Here is an 18880-nt window from a genome sequence, read left to right on the forward strand (position 1 = left end):
CTGACATTGTGTAAGGTCCCTGCCAACTGTCTTTCTGATTCTGTAATTCTGGATCTCTGTGATATGATTGACAGCAGCTGATTAGCCAAATCTGATTGCAAACCAAGGCTTAATTTTATAAAAGCAAATGAAGGCATTGTTTTCTGGAAGTTTATAAAATGGTTGCTCAAATGAAGAATTTTATCATTAATTTTGTTAATTTTAAATCATATTTACAAAATATGATAGAAACCAGGAAAATCAGAGTAATTAAAATAAACAAAAAATAAGTCAAATCAGAATCCAAAAAAGTCTTCATTACATAGGAGCAGCTCTAATCAAATGACAAAATGAGATATAACAATCTGTCCAATTGACCCCACTCTTCAAACCCTCATATTCATGAGCAGTCAGGAAGACTTATCCACAATAAAAGATTGTAACTACATAGAATCTACAAAAATAAACTTGCTAACCTGGTCAACAATTAAAATTTAAAAAGAATTAAACTACTATAGACAGAACTCGAGGTTTTAATTGGAGAAACAGCTTCCTTTCTTAGCGTCCAGTCAGATGAATCCAGAACCAAGTGAGTTATGCATTCCTACCAACAGATGGAGATGGAGTAACTGACATCACAATATATACACCCCTACAGTTTCATCACCCTGCCAGTATTCTCCATCTCCAGCAAATGGTGAATGTCCATCTCCCCACTAGAGATTGCTTCATTTTAAATAAAGGTGAATTAAGGATAAAATTAATCCCAATGGTCCCTCCCCCAGTTAATTCCTGAGGTGATTTCCGTGGTCACTCAGATGTGTGCCTTGGTCTGGTAGCTGGTTTTGCCGGCATGGATTTAGCTGCTTGAACAGCTGAAAGGCAGCAGGTGTCGGAAGCTGAGTGCGGCAGTGATGGCACATGCCCTCTTTCCCCACAGCTGGAGACTCTGTGCTCAGTCAGGTATGGCTGAGCTCCGGTAAGTTAAAAAAAAAATAAATAAAAATTCAGAGAATTGGCAGGAGGTTTTTGGTTGTACAGGGTTTCCTCCTCCCCCGATCTCCATACTATACACACCGGTCCGACATTCATTCCATTCCATAGGAGGTCGAGGAACTTAGGCAGCCTGGCGAGTTGAGCAGCCTCCTTAGGATAGGCCCCGCTCCGAGGCTTTTCGCTGCGTGTCATGGTAGGCCACAACAGCTTTTTACATGCTTTCTGCCCTCTACAGTATTGTTGATCCGGCATGTGCATCCAGGTTGAGCGCTCAGATTTTGGGCGCACAGTGGGGCCTTGTAGTCTGCGCCCATGTTAAGCAACACGTAGTGGCCATGTGCTTACCAATGCGCTCATGTGGTACTATGAGCTTAAGCTTTTTATGCGCTTAATTTTTGGCAGCCTAGGTAAGCACCAAGGTATGCACATAAGTGTTGGATACATAATTTCTAGGCCCTTAGTTGAGCACCTATCTAAAAAAAAACAAGAAAAACAGCTTCCGGCCACCGCTCAGCATGTTGTTGGCCATTTATTTATTTAGTCAAATTTATATACCGAGATTCAAATTCATATCAAGTCGGTTTACATTGACAAATCAAAAGGCCATCAAATCAAAATAACATTTCATACAGTGGCATCAGGAAGATTCCTAAATAGCGCTTGCTACCTTACAGGTCGATACAGTAACGTGCGGTTGAAGATTTCCCGTCTGTAACGTGCTGGGAGCGCACAATACAGACGAGTAAGGCCATCCAGCGATACAGTCTCCAGTTTCACGCGTCCTTAGCGCTTCCTAAAATAGGCACATAACCCTTTCCGCACCCAGCATGTAGATGATGTGTAAATGAACGAATTAGCTGTATAATGAAGGAATTAGCTATTCCCCTCCGATACTGTAACGGGCGCTGATATTATCTCCTTAGTAACCCGCTGTTTTGCCGCGGCCTTAACGTGTTAGTTTACCGCCTCCCCCTAGTAGGTGTTAGGACTGTGAGTCTTGTAGCAAACCCATTGACACCACTTAAAATACTGAAACACAATAAAACACAATAAAAAAAAAAGCGATACAGAGATGATCGAGAAAATGTAATGCTGTGGGACACATAAAAACCTGTCAGAAAAAAAATAAAAATTTTTAAATACCTGTCGGAGGGCCGTGTGGGTCCAGGCGGGCGGCGGCGGGAGCCGGGGAGCGAGTGGTCACGTGTAAAATCTAGGCCGCGGGCGGGTTGGCGCCTGTTCCAAGCGGCGGCGGCGGGTGGACGCTCGATAGTCTCAGACGGGCGGCGGGATCCGGGCAGAGGGAGCCAGCGGCGAAAACGGCCTCCGGCTCCCTCTGCCTGGATGAATGCACGGCAGTGACGGAATGGCCGTGCGATTTCAGCGCTCAAGGCAGTCACATGCCGTGACTGCCTTGAGCGCTGAAATCGCACGGCCATTCATCCAGGCAGAGGGAGCCTCTGCCTGGTTGAATGCACGGCCCCCGCCGGAATGGATGCCCGTGCGATTTCGGTAGTCACGTGACTACCGAAATCGCACGGGCATCCATTCCGGCGGGGGCCGTGCATTCAACCAGGCAGAGGCTCCCTCTGCCTGGATGAATGGCTGTGCGATTTCAGCGCTCATTGCCTTGAGCGCTGAAATCGCACGGCCATTCCTTCACTGCCGTGCATTCATCCAGGCAGGCCGGCTCCCTCTGCCTGGATGAATGGCCGTGCGATTTCAGCGCTCAAGGCAGTCACGGCATGTGACTGCCTTGAGCGCTGAAATCGCACGGAGAGGAGAGGGGAGAAGGGACGGAGGAGAGAATCGCACGGAAAGGAGAATCGCACGGAGAGGAGGAGAGGGGAGGAGAATCGCACGGAGAGGAGAAGGGAGAAGGGACTACCGTAGCAGGCCCGAGCCTTGCTACTTTTTCGGTTTTTTGGTTTTTTTTTTGCTTCGGGAGGAGGGGACCGGACGGGCCTGCAGGAGACCGGACGGGCTGGACCGGAGACCGGACGGGGCCAGGGCAGGTAAGCGGGGGCTGGGGGAAAGTTTGCTGAGCATCGGGGAACATCTGGTACCTGTCATTTCAAATGTCATTTGAAATGACATTTGAAATAACAGATACCAGCACGGCCGTGAAGCGTTAGGCCCGCGAACCCAGGATACTGTATAGGCGCTCTATACAGTAAAATGGGTTGCGCGGGCCTAACGCTTGCCTAAGGCTTCGCAGCCGCGGCATGTGTTTGCATGCAATTAGAAGAGAGTATCGGGCGCTAAGTGAAGAGAACTGTGCGTGCGGGGAGGAAGGGTGCGCCTGACACTGCCGCACTGTTTCTACCGCGGCCTTACAGTATCGAGCTGTTAATGTGGTAATCACAATTCTAACTATCATCATAAGAATTAAAAAAATTAAAAGTTAAACCATCCCCTCCAGATTGGCACATATGTGTCCTCTTTAGCACTCCCTGCTGTCTTGGTGGAATCCACTGTCTTAGGACTATTCAATTCAGCTCCACATGCCGATGGAGGTCTTCTCCCAACTACAGTGGTGTCTGCAAGCGGATCATGTACGGAAGGGAATTTCACCATCCCCTCCAGATTGGCTAGTTCTGACAATGGATGCAAGTCTCCTTGGTTGCGGAGCTCACTGTCCAGAGCCGACGGCACAAGGGTGCTGGAGTGCAGAGAGTCTCTCTGGAACATCAATTGCCTGGGGGCCAGAGTGGTCTGGTTGGCATGTTTACAGTTTGGCAACAAGCTGCAGGGTCACTTGGTCCACATAATATTGGAAAATGCAATGACTGTGGTTTAAATCAATCGGCAGGGAGGTACCAAGAGTCAGCAAGTGTTGCAGGAAATAAATCATCTTATGGAATGGGCTGAGGTGCATCTCCAAATAATCTCAACCTCGCACATCACAGGCTAAGGCAATGTAAGAGCAGACTTTCTCAGCAGGGAGAGTCTGGACCCAAGAGAGTGGACGTTGTCAGACAAGGAGTTTCAGCTGATTCGGGATCACTGGGGTCTCCTGTTCCTAGACCTGTTGGCAACTTTGCGCTCTATGTAAGTTTTGCTATTCTTCAGCCGCAGAAGAGATCTGAGATCATTGGGGGTTCGATGCCCTAGAGCAGGAGTGGCCAGAAGACAAGTTACTTTATGCCTTTTCTCCATGGCCCATGCTTGGCAGATTGATTCGCAGGATCGGGCGTCACAAAAGGATGGTGATCTTGGTTGCTCCAGATTGGCCCAGGAGACCGTGCATGCAGATCTGCAGAGGTTCCTGGTGAATTCGCTTTTTCGTCTTCTGGCGCACAGGAACTTGTTGTAACTGGGGCCTGTCCTTCACAAAGATCCGGCTCGATTTTGTCTTACGGTATGGCCCTTGACAGGGTACACTTGCTAAAACATGGATACTTTTGTGACAGTGATCTCCGCATTGCTAAGAGCTAGAAAGTTCGCCACTTCCTTGGCCTATGTGCAGATTTGGAGAGTGTTGGAGGCCTGGTGTGAGGATCGTGGTACTCCTTCCTTGTTCAGTCAAGATACCGTTCATTTTGGAATTTTTGTAGGATGGCTTGAATAAAGGCTTGGTCCTTTATTCCTTAAGGGTACAAGTAACTGCTCTCGCCTATTTCAGGAGTCCGGTCAATGGTGGATCCTTGTTGGCTCATTCTTATGTGGTCTGTTTTCTGAAAGGAGTGGAACATCTTCATCCTCCTTTGCATTTACGGTGCCCTATGGCATCTCAATTTGTTTTTAGATTTTTTGGTTGGCCCTACATTTCAACCGCTGTGTACTCTGTCCTTGCAGTTTCTGATCTTGACAACAGTGTTCCTTGTGGCAAATTGTTCTGCATGTAGGGTTTCTGAGTGGCAGGCCTTGTCTTGCAAGAATATATATACTGCAAGGAGCCATTTCTTTTTTTACTGAAAGCAGTCTCTGAGTTTAAATTAAACTAGTCTGTCTCCCTGCCATCTCTGGAAGGGAGAGAGATGAAGAAGAGTCTCATCTGTTGCAGCCCTTGGATGTCAAGCGGCATATTGTCAGGTATCTAGAAGTCACTAAGCCTTTGTGTAGGTCAAATAGCTTGTTTGACCTCTGTGGTGGTACTTTCCAGGGAGAGCGAGTCTTGCAGACTACAATAGCTTGCTGGATTTAGGATGTAGTCACGAACGCATACGTGGATGCTGGGAAGCCATTACCTAGTCTGGTTCGGGCCCATTCCACTCAAGCCCAGGCAGCAGTGTCATGAGCAGAAGTTAGATTGTTGTCTCCTGTCAACATTTGCTGAGCTGCAAGGTGATCCTCCTTATACACCTTTCCAGGTATTATCTGGATGTGCAAGCCTGGGAGGATGCAGCCTTTGCATGTGCTGTTTTGACTGGACTGCGGGCAGCCCCCCGCCCTATTTGGGAGTAGCTTGGATACATCCCACTTTTTCTGGATTCATCTGATTGGACGCTAAGAAATGAGAAATTACAACTTACCTGATAATTTCCTTTTCTTTAGGACAGTCAGATGACTCCAGTTTCCCTCCCTTGGCTGCCGTATGATTGCATAATGATCCTCCTGTGTGCCTGCGTGAAACGGGACTTGCTGGTAAGCATTACTCCAGTCCTTAGACTACTGTTACATTCTTGTCTGAGTTCAGTGTTGCCTGTTGGCTGAGTATTACAATGGTTATCTGTTTTTCATCAAGTTTTTTGCTGGTCTGTCCACAGATGCTTTTGAAGAGAATACTGGCAGGCTAATGTAATTGCAGGGGTATATATATTGTTATGTCAGTTACTCTGTCTCTGTCTGCTGGTAGGAATCCATAACCCACTTGTTCTGAATTCATCTGTCTGTCCTAAAGAAAAGGAAATTATCAGGTAAGTTGTAATTTCTCATTTTAAATACATTTTTTGATATGACATTTAATTAATTCATGTAAGATATAAATATATTTTATATAAATAGAATTTTTGTAGCATTCACTTTCTTAATAAAAACAAATCTTACATGTTACATTTCGTATTGTATTGTTGTTTTCTTTATATTGTTTTTAGCGGGATTATACCGCTCTGTACAGGCTCACAGAAATCAGAGTCGCAGAGAAGGGATATCTTTGCAGCAAGATTCTGGAACACTATATGACTGTAACTTGGATGAGGAGTTGGAAATTGATCTAGATGATGAGGCAATGGAAGCAATGTTTGGACAGGACCTTGCCAGTGATAACGATATTTTGGGAATGTGGATCCCGGAGGTATTGGATTGGCCAACTTGGGTGTGTGTGAATGCAGCAGGGACTGCTTTGATTTACATTTCTCTATTCTGTATTTTTTAATGCATGCAATCAAAATAATACAAATAAATTAATGTGTATTAAAATTGTATTCACATATCGGGGCCTATGCAATAAAATGTGTGCACAACCAGTTTTAGCATGGGATCACAAAAAGATTTAACAAGCTTATTAAAAAGCAACTTAGCAAGCTAATCAAAAAGATTTAGCATGTACATGGTTAAAATTGTCAGAAATAGCGTGGTCATGCTATTATACTCAGAAATCCAAAAATGCATTAGCTATGTGAGCATGCTGCTTACCAAGAGCATATTAAATATCGTGATCACAATAAATTGAGTAGGCTCAGTTCTCTCTTCCTCTTAGCTCCTCCTGTAACTTTCAAGAGATATGGGGGTTGCTTGTCAATGCAGAAGGAAGATGTCTGAGAGCTAGCCCACTCCAGGTGAAAATGGCAGTGTGTTCCAGGAGAACAGAAAACTGACAAGAGTGCATGTTTTGCAATTCTGTCTTATGTGTCAATAAGGAAATTCAAAGAGTGGTGTCTGAAGACATGGTTGGGGACAAAAGGGAACATGTAAGGGGAGACCCAAGAAGGAATCTGAGCATCTGGAATCGGAAGTGCACCATCATTTGATTATTCCTCACTGTATGACGACCCTGTACAGTCTAGTATATGCATCACAAAGTCTGCTACTGCCTCAAAGCTGAAATATAGGAACCCCTATACAAAACAGAAACTTTAGAATAAAACAATAAATTAGAAATTCTGCTAGTTGTGGCTCATATGATATCATAGGTATGAATGACCATCAAATATGTCTTGTTGTGTCAATGGCTATGTTAGTAGAGCCTATTTTGACACAGTGACCTGGTATTTATGGTGCAACAGGCTGAAGTGATATAGCCTTAGAGCACAATATCCAGATTAATCATCGGTCATTCCATACCGCTGTCCTTATAGTGGCTATCAATGACTGTAATTATAAATAACATAAGAGAGTGCACGTTTGAACGACGTATAATGTGCACTCATCTTGAGTGTTGTAGTCCTGAAGTTGATCCTCCGATCTGCAGGGTTTCGGAGTAGAATACACTCCTTCAGGGAGCTTTAGGATGACTCAAGTGGATTGTATCAGCTTCAAATAGCCTATAACTTAGCTCTTTGAGAGATGGTCAGCATGACGTGCTGCAAATGCGGGTTATTTGATAATGAGTGCTCCTAGCAGACTGTGACCTGCTATGGCTTCCTTTACCGCGTCTTTGAAAGCTAACATAACATGCCATACTGAGTCAGACCAAGGGTCCATCAAGCCCAGCATCCTGTTTCCAACAGTGGCCAATCCAGGCTATAAGAACCTGGCAAGTACCCAAAAACTAAGTCTATCCCATGCTACTGATGCTAGTAATAACAGTGGCTATTTTCTAAGTCAACTTGATTAATAGCAGGTAATGGACTTCTTCTCCAAGAACTTATCCAAACCTTTTTTAAACCCAGCTACACTAACTGCACTAACCACATCCCCTGGCAACAAATTCCAGAGTTTAATTGTGTATTGAGTGAAAAAGAACTTTCTCTGATTAGTTTTAAATGTGCTATATGCTAACTTCATGGCATGCCCCCTAGTCCTTCTATTATCCGAAAGAGTAAATAACCGATTCATATTTACCCGTTCTAGACCTCTTATGACTTTAAATACCTCTATCACATCCCCCCTTAGCCGTCTCTTCTCCAAGCTGAACAGTCCTAACCTCATTAGTCTTTCCTCATAGGGGAGCTGTCCATCCCCTTTATCATTTTGGTCGTCCTTCTCTGTACCTTCTCATGAGTTATGCATGCAGACCAAAATAGTCACCTCAGAAAAAGCTTTTCAGGCTCAAACTGCTCTTCAGACGTGTGTAAAGGAAGACGGATTTATTTTTGAAGTTCTCCTCTGTCAGTGCCTCCTCTCCGGTATTCTGTCCCTCTTCTGCATGTTTCCCCTTTCTTGTTGGTACCCTGTGAAAGCTTTTTTTTTTTTCACATTGGAGGTTGGAAAAATAACTGGGATGGCCCACTGGCTAACCTCTTGCTCCTGCATGGAAGACCCCTGCTTTTTTGGTTAGCCAGGGGCTGGTACCCTCACAAAAAAGACTATCAGAGACAGACATTCAAATACCAGCAGAAGAAGAGGAAGTACAGCCTGCCAGACAGAACCAGCTGCTAATTCTTTTGTTATTTCTTCCCTTTTTTCCAAGGATTTTATGTGCATAGTCCAAGTGTTGAAGAGGGCATGACATAAGTATTGAGAATCTTTGGTGTCAAAAAATGGAAAAGAGAGCAGAAGAATTAGCAGCTGGATCTGTCTGGCAGATTGTATGCTCCTTCTCTTTCTGTACCTTCTTGGCAGGGATTTGAAATGTGTGGTGTTGGTCTGGATTATCCTCTTTAGGAACTCTCTGCTCTTTGACCTCCTCTCCTGGACCGTAGTAGGTTTCCCATTTCTTCTCTCTGCTCAGACAAGCACCCCTATGTTCCAGGTTTCCTTATATACCCATTGGAAGCCAGCAGGAGGCGCATGCTCAGTTTAGCATGATCATGCTATTTTGCTTCCCTTATTAAATAACGGGCTCATGGTAACTTAACACCAGTCAGACTAATGTATTAAATAGCTACTATTTACTGAGCACTCGCAAAATAGCATGAACTCAGTAACCCCTCATTTGCATATGATGATCCTTCATTGGTATGCATGGACGCATATGTTTTTTCATGTTCCCATTAATGTCTTCTAGGATGTTTTTAATATTCATAGTAAGGCATTCCTGCATAGCTCACTATTTTTTAGTATAAACACAAGGACCTTAATGTGCGCATTAAAGTTTGAGTAGGCCCATTAATACTTTTTTCAGTGTCCAAGTTCTTAAAGCTGTTTTTGCTGCTTGCCTACTAACTTTAATTAGAAATAATTAAAGCACAAAAATGTCACTCTTCATGCTTTTTCTTAAGATGAGCTCATGCTTGTGTAGCTTCTCTTTTTTTTTTTTTCAGTAGAAATCAGGTAGGTCTCCCTTTTATAAGGAAGGCCCTTACAAAAGAAGAGAAAATCCAAAGTCTGATTAGCTAATTTCACTAGAGAAAAGCCACTGAGTCATAAGGCAATATTGTGCTTTATTCACTTTTGTGCATTTGTCTACAGTGGGATCTTTATCTTATTGATGGTGTTAGCTCATGTTGTTGAAGCTTATGCATTCTGTGATGATGTGAATGTATCTTAGGTAGTAATCTTAGCCCCTATAATATTGTCAATGATGATTTTGTCCTCTGCTGCCCCTAAGCATTATCAGTTCTGGTGCTGTACCATTCTTCTTCCTGCTTCTCCCCTGCCCCATACTGCTGATTTTCTGAAGTCCTTTTCCACCCCTAGCAAATCTCTATCTTGGGGACCTCATTGTTTCCCTTGGTTCTATGCCCCCAATTCATTCCCTCACTACCTTTCCACTAATCTCATATTTCTGGTGCCACTCTGTTGACAAGGCAGCATGCACATAGGGCTTACGTTAGCCCCCTGTCCCACAATTGCAGATATGGTCCGCTGGGTTTCCTGCAGGAGATGGAGTCTTTGAGCTTGGGGCTGCAGGCTGCCTCAGGCCCCATGGATATGCTGTTTTGTCAAAATAGTGTTAGATCTGAAGTAACAGGGTGTGAAGTGGCAAAAAATCAGAAGACCAATGGATGGAGTTGAGGGAGCAGGGATGGAATTTGAGGCCTTAAGGGGCTGCAAGGGAGAGCTGGCAATTTTGCTACCCACAGAATTTTGCCACTGTAGGGCACAGGCTTAGCGTGCCTGTGGATAATTCCAGGCATGTGCATTGTTCATGGTCTCAGATTACTAGCTGATGGTTTAGGACATATAGTACCTTTCCCCCCTTCCCTGCCCCAAAAGGATGGTTCAAAGCTAAAGTTTTAAGGTACTCGAATTACATAATCAGTGGGGTCAGTTGTCCTGCTGGTTCAGTTGTCCTGCTGGTTCAGTTGTCCTGCTGGTTCAGGACTTAGCTGGATAATTCCTGTGCTGACTGCCTCCAAGTTATCTGGCTATGTAGTTAGCCAGATTAAATTTAATCTGGATAACTTGTAAGTGTTTTTGGGATATTCTGGAATGGAGCTCAGTTAGCTAGATAAGTTATCCTGCTAACTCCTGTATTCACAGTTGTCTGAATAACTTACCTGGCTAAGTCCGGTCATGCTGGAGTGCAGTCCTAACATTAACTGGATAAAATTGTTTGAATATATTCAGCAGAATGCTTAATCTATAATATTTTGCTGAATATTCTGGACAATTTACACGGCTCATTTGGCTCACCAGCTTAATAAATATGTACCTCAGTGTTCTTATGGTGCTTATTTAACTTTTAAATCCAATTAAAAATGGACTGAAAACTACAAGCACCATCTGAACACCAACAAAACAGATTCTCTGGATACTGAACATGTACAGGCAAGTCTCTGTGATCTTATGTTCTTATCTGAAAATCCCATTCAGACCCTATGAGCTCCAGCTAAAAATACAAGTAAGCACCAGAATGCTGCTGGACTTTGGACTCACCATGCTACCGCAAATCTAAGCAATAGCATAGAACTGCCAGCTTCAGTTATATAACTTAACCAAAACTGTGTTCTCTTATCAAAGACAGACTTAATCATAGTTGTCCATGCCACGGTAACCCCACGGCTTGATTGCTGTAACTCCTTATGCAAAGATTTAACAGATAAGGCCCTCCACAAACTCCAGATAATTCAAAACTCCACTGCATGACTGAGAAGAATGCAAACCATGTTACTATATCTTACTTGCCCTACACAAACTACACGGGCTACAAATTCACTACAGAACATTTTCAGAACCTTTACTTTGATTTTGAGGGCTCTAAGAGGAGATGTACATATTTAGAGAGACTGTCCTTTTATGCATTCTCTCCAGACCACTAAAATCTCACTTGGAACCTCCGTAACATCTCTATCGTCAAAAGAAAATAAAACATACCCACCAACAATCCTCCTCGGGAGCAGCCCCTATACATGGAATTGTTTCCCAGAAGAGCTCAAACAAATACATGACTTCTCCCACTTCAGAAAGCAAATAAAAGTCTAGCCTTTCTTCCAGGCCTTTAGTTACAAACCTATAGCTTCTTCCACCCTAGAAAGCTGCTAAGTTGACTATGATAAGCACAACCCTGAGAGCTTTAAACATTCTGGTATAGCCTACTGTTTTGCTGTGAAATGTTTGTGTTGTCATTTTTAGTGCTTTATTGCAAGCTTAGCTCTTATTATTCATTTTTCTCAAACCAGAATTGTTAAGCTGATCCCGACGTCTGATTGTATGCTGCTTTTCTAATATATTGTGCCCCACTTTGGCTGAATTTTTTTTTATTCAAGAAGGGTAATATATTTAAATAAATGTAATTAAAATAATGCTTGTATAATTTTCTAAGTTAAAGATAGTTGAAAAAATCCATTAAATTTATATATTGATATTGGTATACACTTTAAATCCAGCTGTTTGATAATTTCTTAATTACACTTAACTCTTTTTATAATGCTATTTTTTTTCTTTTTTTTTGCAATTAAACTTATGAAGCATTAGTGAAAGGAAATGCATTGAGGGTTCAATGGTGTTTAGAACCAAAGTGCAGTACTACTTCAGCAGTACTTATAACAAAGGACAGTCCAGGATACTGGTGCTCAGTGTTTTAATGAAGCCAAAGAACCATAAAAATTCTGAGGAATCCAGAATTTGAAGAGGAGTTTTTCCTCTTCAATTTTTCCTCTGACTAATCTTTTAAATAGGTTTCCTTTATGGTTTCTTTTAACATTCAAACTACAAGGATGTGTAATAAACTTTTGTAACTACTGAGACAGGGCATGTCTTAGTGGTTAGAATATTAGACAGAATATTGATTCCATCATTGACACTTGCTCTATCCTTAGGCAAGTCACTCACTGCCATAATTACTAAAATATATAGTGAGTTAACACATTTATCAACAGGCCCTAGTCTTAATGGGGCCTATTTACTAACATGTGCTTTTGCATGCTTTAGTAAATATGCCCCATAATCTCCCATTGGGATATTCCTTTAGATTGTAAAATCTTCAGGCAGAGGTTAATTTTACTTCTATGTAATTTGTTCTGTGATCCTTTGATTTAAGGTACCATGTAAATGCCAAAATAAATTAATAAAAAATAAACTGTAAAAGGATGGAGCAGACTAAAGCCTGTTGATACAAGATTGAATCTACTTGGTATATTGAGGGGAGTAAAGCTGCTATTTAATCTCTTTCCAACAGATTTGTTTGCATTTTCTTTCTTGTTCATGTTGGATATGGCAATATGATGAAAAATAAACAGGGCCCATCTTTCCCAGTCATTCCCATGCATTGAATTCTGAGGTCAATATTCAAAGCACATTCAGTGCTATTTAGCTGGATAAGCGAGACTTATGCAGCTAGGTAGCGGCCGCTGAACATGCGCTCACGTTCAGTGGTTGTCGCATACGGCTAAAAAAGTAGCTGCATAAAAAGTAGGCATGTAGTGGGCAGATCGGGGCAAAGCGAGTTAGCCATACAACTTATGCGGCTAACTGCCAATATTCGGACTTAGCCGCATAAGTTGTATGGATAAACCAGACGTGCCATAGAGCAGGTCTAAACTTAAAACGGTTACTTGTACGGCTAAGCTCTCAGTTATACGCATATATTCAGTGGCATAGCCACTTATTTACTCTAACTTTAGCATGCCTAGTTCTCAGAGGACCAGTGAGATATTCTGCCCTTACAAATGATGACAGTATCCAGCAGAGCACAGGTTGGTGTGATTGCATTCATAATTCTCAGCAGAGCATATGTGAGTCGTCATGTGTCCCTGCTGTCACATGGCCCCCTGCCCACCTCAAGAAAGGATCAAGAAATTAAAGTCAGCAGATGTCAGCATGGAACATGTTGAGGAAGTTGAGCCTAATGGCATCAACAGTACATGCAACAACCTATTCACATCTCCACATGATGAGCCCAATGGACCCTACCATCCTAGAGGCTACAAGCCACCCAAGATTTGCGAGACAGCATCCAAGTCATCCAGCAGCTCAAAACCTCTCTGTTCTTGTGGCTGGTCCAATCAAATCTGGCAGAAGGAATACCCTTCCAAATTCAGAAATGTTTAACCAAGGAGATGCTTCTAACCTGGGCTGAGGAGCTCATATAAAGGGGCTGTATACCCAGGGTCTTTGGTCTGCTTAGGAAAGGCTTCACTAAATACATTTCCTGGAGCTAAAGGCAATCCTAAACACTTTAAAGACTTGCAGAGATCAGTTGGCCAACAAAATTGACCTAGTTCAGACAAACAATCAGGTAGCCATATTCTACCTAAAAAATGAGTGGAGGAACAGGTTCATTCCAACTATTTTGGGATGCTGTCTGAATGTAGAAATGGGCCATCTCACAGGGGATAACAGTCAGTGCTACATATCTCCTGGGCAAGGAAAATGTCCTGTTGGATAACTGAGCAGATTTCTACAGCCACACGAGTGATCCTTGGACACAAGGGTTACAAACAAGATATTCCACGAGTGGGATACACCCATAGTGGATTTATTTGCATCTCCTCTGAGCAAGATCATCTTTTAGATTTATTAGAGAAGAGGATTGAAAGACAAACTAGCCTCAGATGCCTTCTCATATATTGTGGAGGGTCTTCTAGTAGCAAAAACTCTCCTAAAACTCAGACTAGGAACTATGATTCTTATAGTCCCCTATTGACAGAGACAGGTTTGATTGTCACTCCTATGATATCCATCAGGGAACCAATCCAGTTAGGAAATTCTTCCACGCTCATCACATAGAACCAGGAAATGTTGCTTACCTGTAAAGGGTGTTCTCAGAGGACCACACTCCATCCCAATGTCAGGTCCCTAGCCTTCATGGCCTGGATGTTTAGAGGACTGTATCTGATTCTTTGAATCTGCTTGATGATGTCTTGAGTTTGACTTCTAGGAAATATTCCTTTAGGAAGTCATATGGTTTCAAGTAGAGGAGATTTGCCTTCTGATGTGAGAAAATGGCCTTGGATCCTTTCTCTTGTTCCACACAAAAAAATGCTTGAATACTTTCTACATCTCTGAGTCCGCTCTCAAAACTAACTCTGCTAGGGTTCACCTTCGTGCAATTGGTGCTTATTTATTTATTTATTTATTTATTATTTATTTAAATGATTTTATATACCGATAGCCGTTTGCACATCGTATCGGTTTCCAGAAAACTAAAACTTTTTGACAGTGTCATTAAACAGAACTTTTGGCACTGCCATTACATAGCTTATTGCTACCATATAACAGTTAAACCTATCTCTGTATAGCCTTTAGGTATGATTCATGCGGGGCTTACTTCTAGTGATGCCTCTCATGCCTCCCACTGTGTTTTGGTACTTCAATGTGGTATTGACCAAGCTAATGAAAGCTCCCTTTTGAGAATCTGACCTGGTAGGTCATATTTTTGGTGGTGGTTACTTTGGCCTTAGTGATTTATCCACCTTATATCAAGTTTTTCAATAAGAGGCTGATTCAGTGCATGTATTCCAAATTCATCCCTAAGGTAGTGTCTGACTCTCATTTTAACCAGTCAGTCGTCCTTCCAACATTTTTCCCTAGGCCAGATGTCCACAAAGATGAACAATCTTTTGGTTCCAAAAGAGCCTTAGCCTTCTACATGAAGTGGACTGAAGCCTATTGAAAGTGGATCCATTTTTTTGTTTATTTTGACCGAAATAGACCTAGGATTGCTGTTACTAAACACACACTGTATAATTGGATAGCAGGCTGTATCTCTTTCTGTTATGCCCATGCAGGCTTGACTCTGGAAGGATATGTGAAGATTCATAGTGTTAGAGCCATGGCAGCATTAGTAGCCCACCTGAGATCAGCCTCCATGGATGAGATCTGCAAAGCTCTTGCAGATAAAAGTTCTGCAAGAAACAAAATGCGATATTGAATCTTTCTGGATAGAAATTCCAGATGAAAAAGGGAATAAAATAGTATTGAGGGTGTTTTACAGAATGAACAGACAGACAATGAAATGCTAAAAGAATTAGTAAAGCAGTAGCACAGTAATAATGGGGGGGATTCAATTACCCCAGTATTGACTGAGTGAATGTTACATCAGGACATTCTAGAGAAGTAAAGTTCCTAGATGAAAAAAATTTCTGCTTCATGGAGAAGCTGATACCAGAATGAACAAGAGGGGAAACCATTTTAAATCTAGTCCGTAGTGGAACACAGGATTTGGTGTGAGAAGTAAGTGTTGGAGCCACTTGGCATTAGTGATCACAATATAATCAAATTTGACTTAATAACTGGAGGGAGCACACTAAAGAAATCTACTGCGACAGCATTTAAATTTCAAAAAAGGTGACTATGATAAAATGAGGAAAATGGTTAGGAAAAAACTGAAAGGAGCAACTGCAAAGATTAAGAGTTTAGCTCAGGCATGGACGTTGTTTAAGAATACCATCTTGGAAGCCCAGACCAGATGTATTCCATGCATTAGAAAAGGTGGAAGGAAGTGTAAATGACTACCAGCATGGTTAAAAAAAATTTAAAAATTTTTTCAAGAAATGGAAAAGGGATCTGAATGAAGGAAACAGCATAAACACTTTATCCTTGAGAATATCCTGCTTGTCCTCTGAGAAAGCAAAGGTTGCTTACCTGAAATGGGTGTTCTCCAAGGACAGCAGGACGGCAATCCCCTCAGAATCCACCTACCTCCGCTAGGATTTGGCTTCTACCTATTTAGCTAAATAATGAATTGAGGAGGGCCCCTACACGATGGCTGTGATATGAGATGGCCTGTACATGCTCAATAGAGCATGATAAAAACTAGATGCTATGTGATCATTGCACCAATCTGGGCTCCATCAGATGATGTTGCCCACCTGTGAGAATAGTTATTCTGCTGTCCTCTGAGAACACCCTTTACAGGTAAGCAACTTTTGCTTTATTACTCCAGTATGGAGAAAGGGAAACTTCTAGTGTGTTAACTTATGTATGTCATTTTGTGCAGCATGTGTGTGAGTCAGAAGACCGCGAAGAAATGGTTGTGTGTGAACTATGTGAAGCCAGTGTCGTCAGCTTCAATCAGCACATGAAAAGAAATCATCCAGGCTGTGGACGCAGTGCTAACCGGCAGGGCTACCGGAGCAATGGTTCCTATGTGGATGGATGGTTTGGTGGTGAATGTGGAAGTGGAAATCCTTACTACCTCTTGTGTGGCAGCTGCAGAGAAAAATTTTTGGCTTTGAAGAGTAAAACAAAGGCATCAACCACTGAAAGGTAGATAGAAAGATTGCATAGACTTTTGCTTCTAGCTTAACAAAAGACGTGAAATGATTAAAATGTAACTAGACAAAGTTTTAAAGGATAATGTTCCAGGTTTTCCGACCCTCATTTGGGTTGGTGGTGCTTTATTTTTAATAGAAAGGGGAAAGTAATAAAGATGGAACAAATTTGTTTTAATCTGAAGAATGTTCCAACTCAAGTTTACCATTGTACTGCTGATCAGTGGCTGGCTTAACCAATCATTGTCAGTTACCATCAGCATTTCAATCCCTCTGAATACTGCATTTGCAGTATGTGACCATACAACACTTACTGAGCTGCCATGTCTGGGCTTGGGCATGTTGAGGTGCTATCTACTCATGTTTACACAAAATATGCTAAGTAAAAACATTCTCAACTAAAATAGATTGCTGTTGTAATTAGCTTAATAGAAACCGTTGTAATTTATTTTAATCTTCATGCTACAAAAAAGTAGTACTTTTTGTCTTCACGCTTGTGCATTGGAAATTTAAAATTTTGTGTTGCATACATCTTTCCCGCGAATAATCAGCGGAGATTTTGCAAGTATACATAGCAGCTGCATGCATTAACCAGTGGAGAGATTATTTTAAAAAGCCACTATAGACACTAAGGCTCTTCTTTATCCCTACTCGCTTGGTTTAAGGATATTTTGGAAAAAGTAAATGCCTTAGTTTTGTCAAAAACAGGGGTGTTTTAAGCAACTGTCTCTAAAAGAAGAGAGATCATGTGGCAACTTCTGTTTAAAAAAAAAAAAAGATGTGCGATGCACATGGGTTCCTGTGTCATGTGGTCAGCATGGGGTTAGGGATCCTCTTTCCATGGCCCAGGAGGAGATGAGTGAGTGCAGGTGAAATAAAAACAAGCTAGAAAATGCATGCTAGAACCATAACATACAAACTGGTAGCAGTGAAGAGCCAGTGTAGCCTGGAGCTAAGTTTTCTTGCACTTTTTCATTGGTGGCAGCGGAGTATCCTGCCCCTTTAAGAGGCCTCCATGGATTACATAAGGGACTCCACTGTCCCTTGTTAGGCCATGATCAGCTGTTTAGCCTGACAGGGGAAGATGAAAAGCTGCAGTTACACAGGCTGTGGGGTTGGTCAAGCCCGCAGATGGAACCAGGAACCACATTTCTCTTCCTTCCCCATTGCAATCAGCAGTTGGGGTGGTGGGGAGTGTTGCACAATCACTGGGTTATAGTGAGAAGAGCAGAAGGAGCCAGAACAGCAATGGCCTGTGGGCCTGCAAGTGGCTGTGAACCCGGAAGTGGTGGCAAGGTTGCAGTGCTGCTACCTATGCTGGTGTCGACTGTTTTGCAACACAAGGGAAAGTGGCTCTTGCCTCAAGGTCTGCCAGAAAGGCAAGGGAGCTGTCAAAGTAAAGCCACACGGCTTGTTTGACTCAGTAGCATTCCACAGCTTCATTTTGCTGGATCTCTTGCATCTCTGGGCAGGAGCTACTGTGCTTCCTTGCTGTGTGGCATGCACTGATGTGGACAAACGGACAAATCCTTGAAATAGGTGCCCTCACTGAAGTAAATGTGCCTAAAAAATATCACCTTTGATTTGTTTGGGGGTTTCTACTTCTCATAAAGCTGTGTTGGTCACCAAATCTGAGTCTGCTGGGTTTGTCTCTGACCGAGAAAAAGTTTGCTGAAACTAATAAATAAATAAATAAATAATCTTCAGTGCTGTTTTAAGTTGGTGACTAATCAAAAATTATCCTTTGTCAAGGAGATCAATTAAAAGTTGTTTATATAACAAGAGCTTTGATTGGTGGCCACTTCTATTCCATGACAAACCAGAAGCAAGGAAACAAATGCAAAAGTGTGCATTGCTGTTTGCATACTTATTTTTTAAGTTTACCATTCAATTTTGTTTGTAGTATACAGAGCAGACTGCAAGCAGAGCTGAAAACATGTCAGATTATGATGGCCTGTCTTGAAAACCAGCACTAACAATACTATACTATTTCCACAATGCAGAAAAAATTTTGAGAAACTATAAAAAGTACTGGATATTAAATTGAAAGTATGGCAATACATATTTTATGTACATAACTCCATATAAGCTTATTTTTGTTATAGGTACAAAGGGCAAGCTCCAGATTTGATTGGCAAGCAAGACAGTGTCTATGAAGGTAATGTGCAAGTCCGAGAATCTTTACATACTTCGTAAAGTACAATTTATTTATTTATTTATTTGAAGAGTTTTATATACCGTTATTTGGAAAGCCATCATAACGG

The 18880-nt window shown here is 42.1% G+C and overlaps 1 protein-coding gene across 7 annotated transcripts in view; it reads left to right on the forward strand.

The window, feature by feature from the left end:
- HERC1 (HECT and RLD domain containing E3 ubiquitin protein ligase family member 1) overlaps window positions 1–18880 on the forward strand; it is a 410083-nt gene that overhangs the window by 230307 nt on the left and 160896 nt on the right. For 6 of the 7 annotated variants that reach the window (XM_029575639.1, XM_029575640.1, XM_029575646.1 and 3 more), the window contains exons 44-46: window positions 6012–6232; window positions 16343–16611; window positions 18722–18774. In XM_029575639.1, coding sequence (XP_029431499.1) covers window positions 6012–6232; window positions 16343–16611; window positions 18722–18774 — 543 coding nt within the window. The remainder of the gene's footprint in view (window positions 1–6011; window positions 6233–16342; window positions 16612–18721; window positions 18775–18880) is intronic. The other variant, XM_029575642.1, reaches the window with a different exon arrangement.

This window comes from Rhinatrema bivittatum, chromosome 13 (assembly GCF_901001135.1).
Source record: "Rhinatrema bivittatum chromosome 13, aRhiBiv1.1, whole genome shotgun sequence".
Lineage (NCBI taxonomy): Eukaryota > Metazoa > Chordata > Amphibia > Gymnophiona > Rhinatrematidae > Rhinatrema > Rhinatrema bivittatum.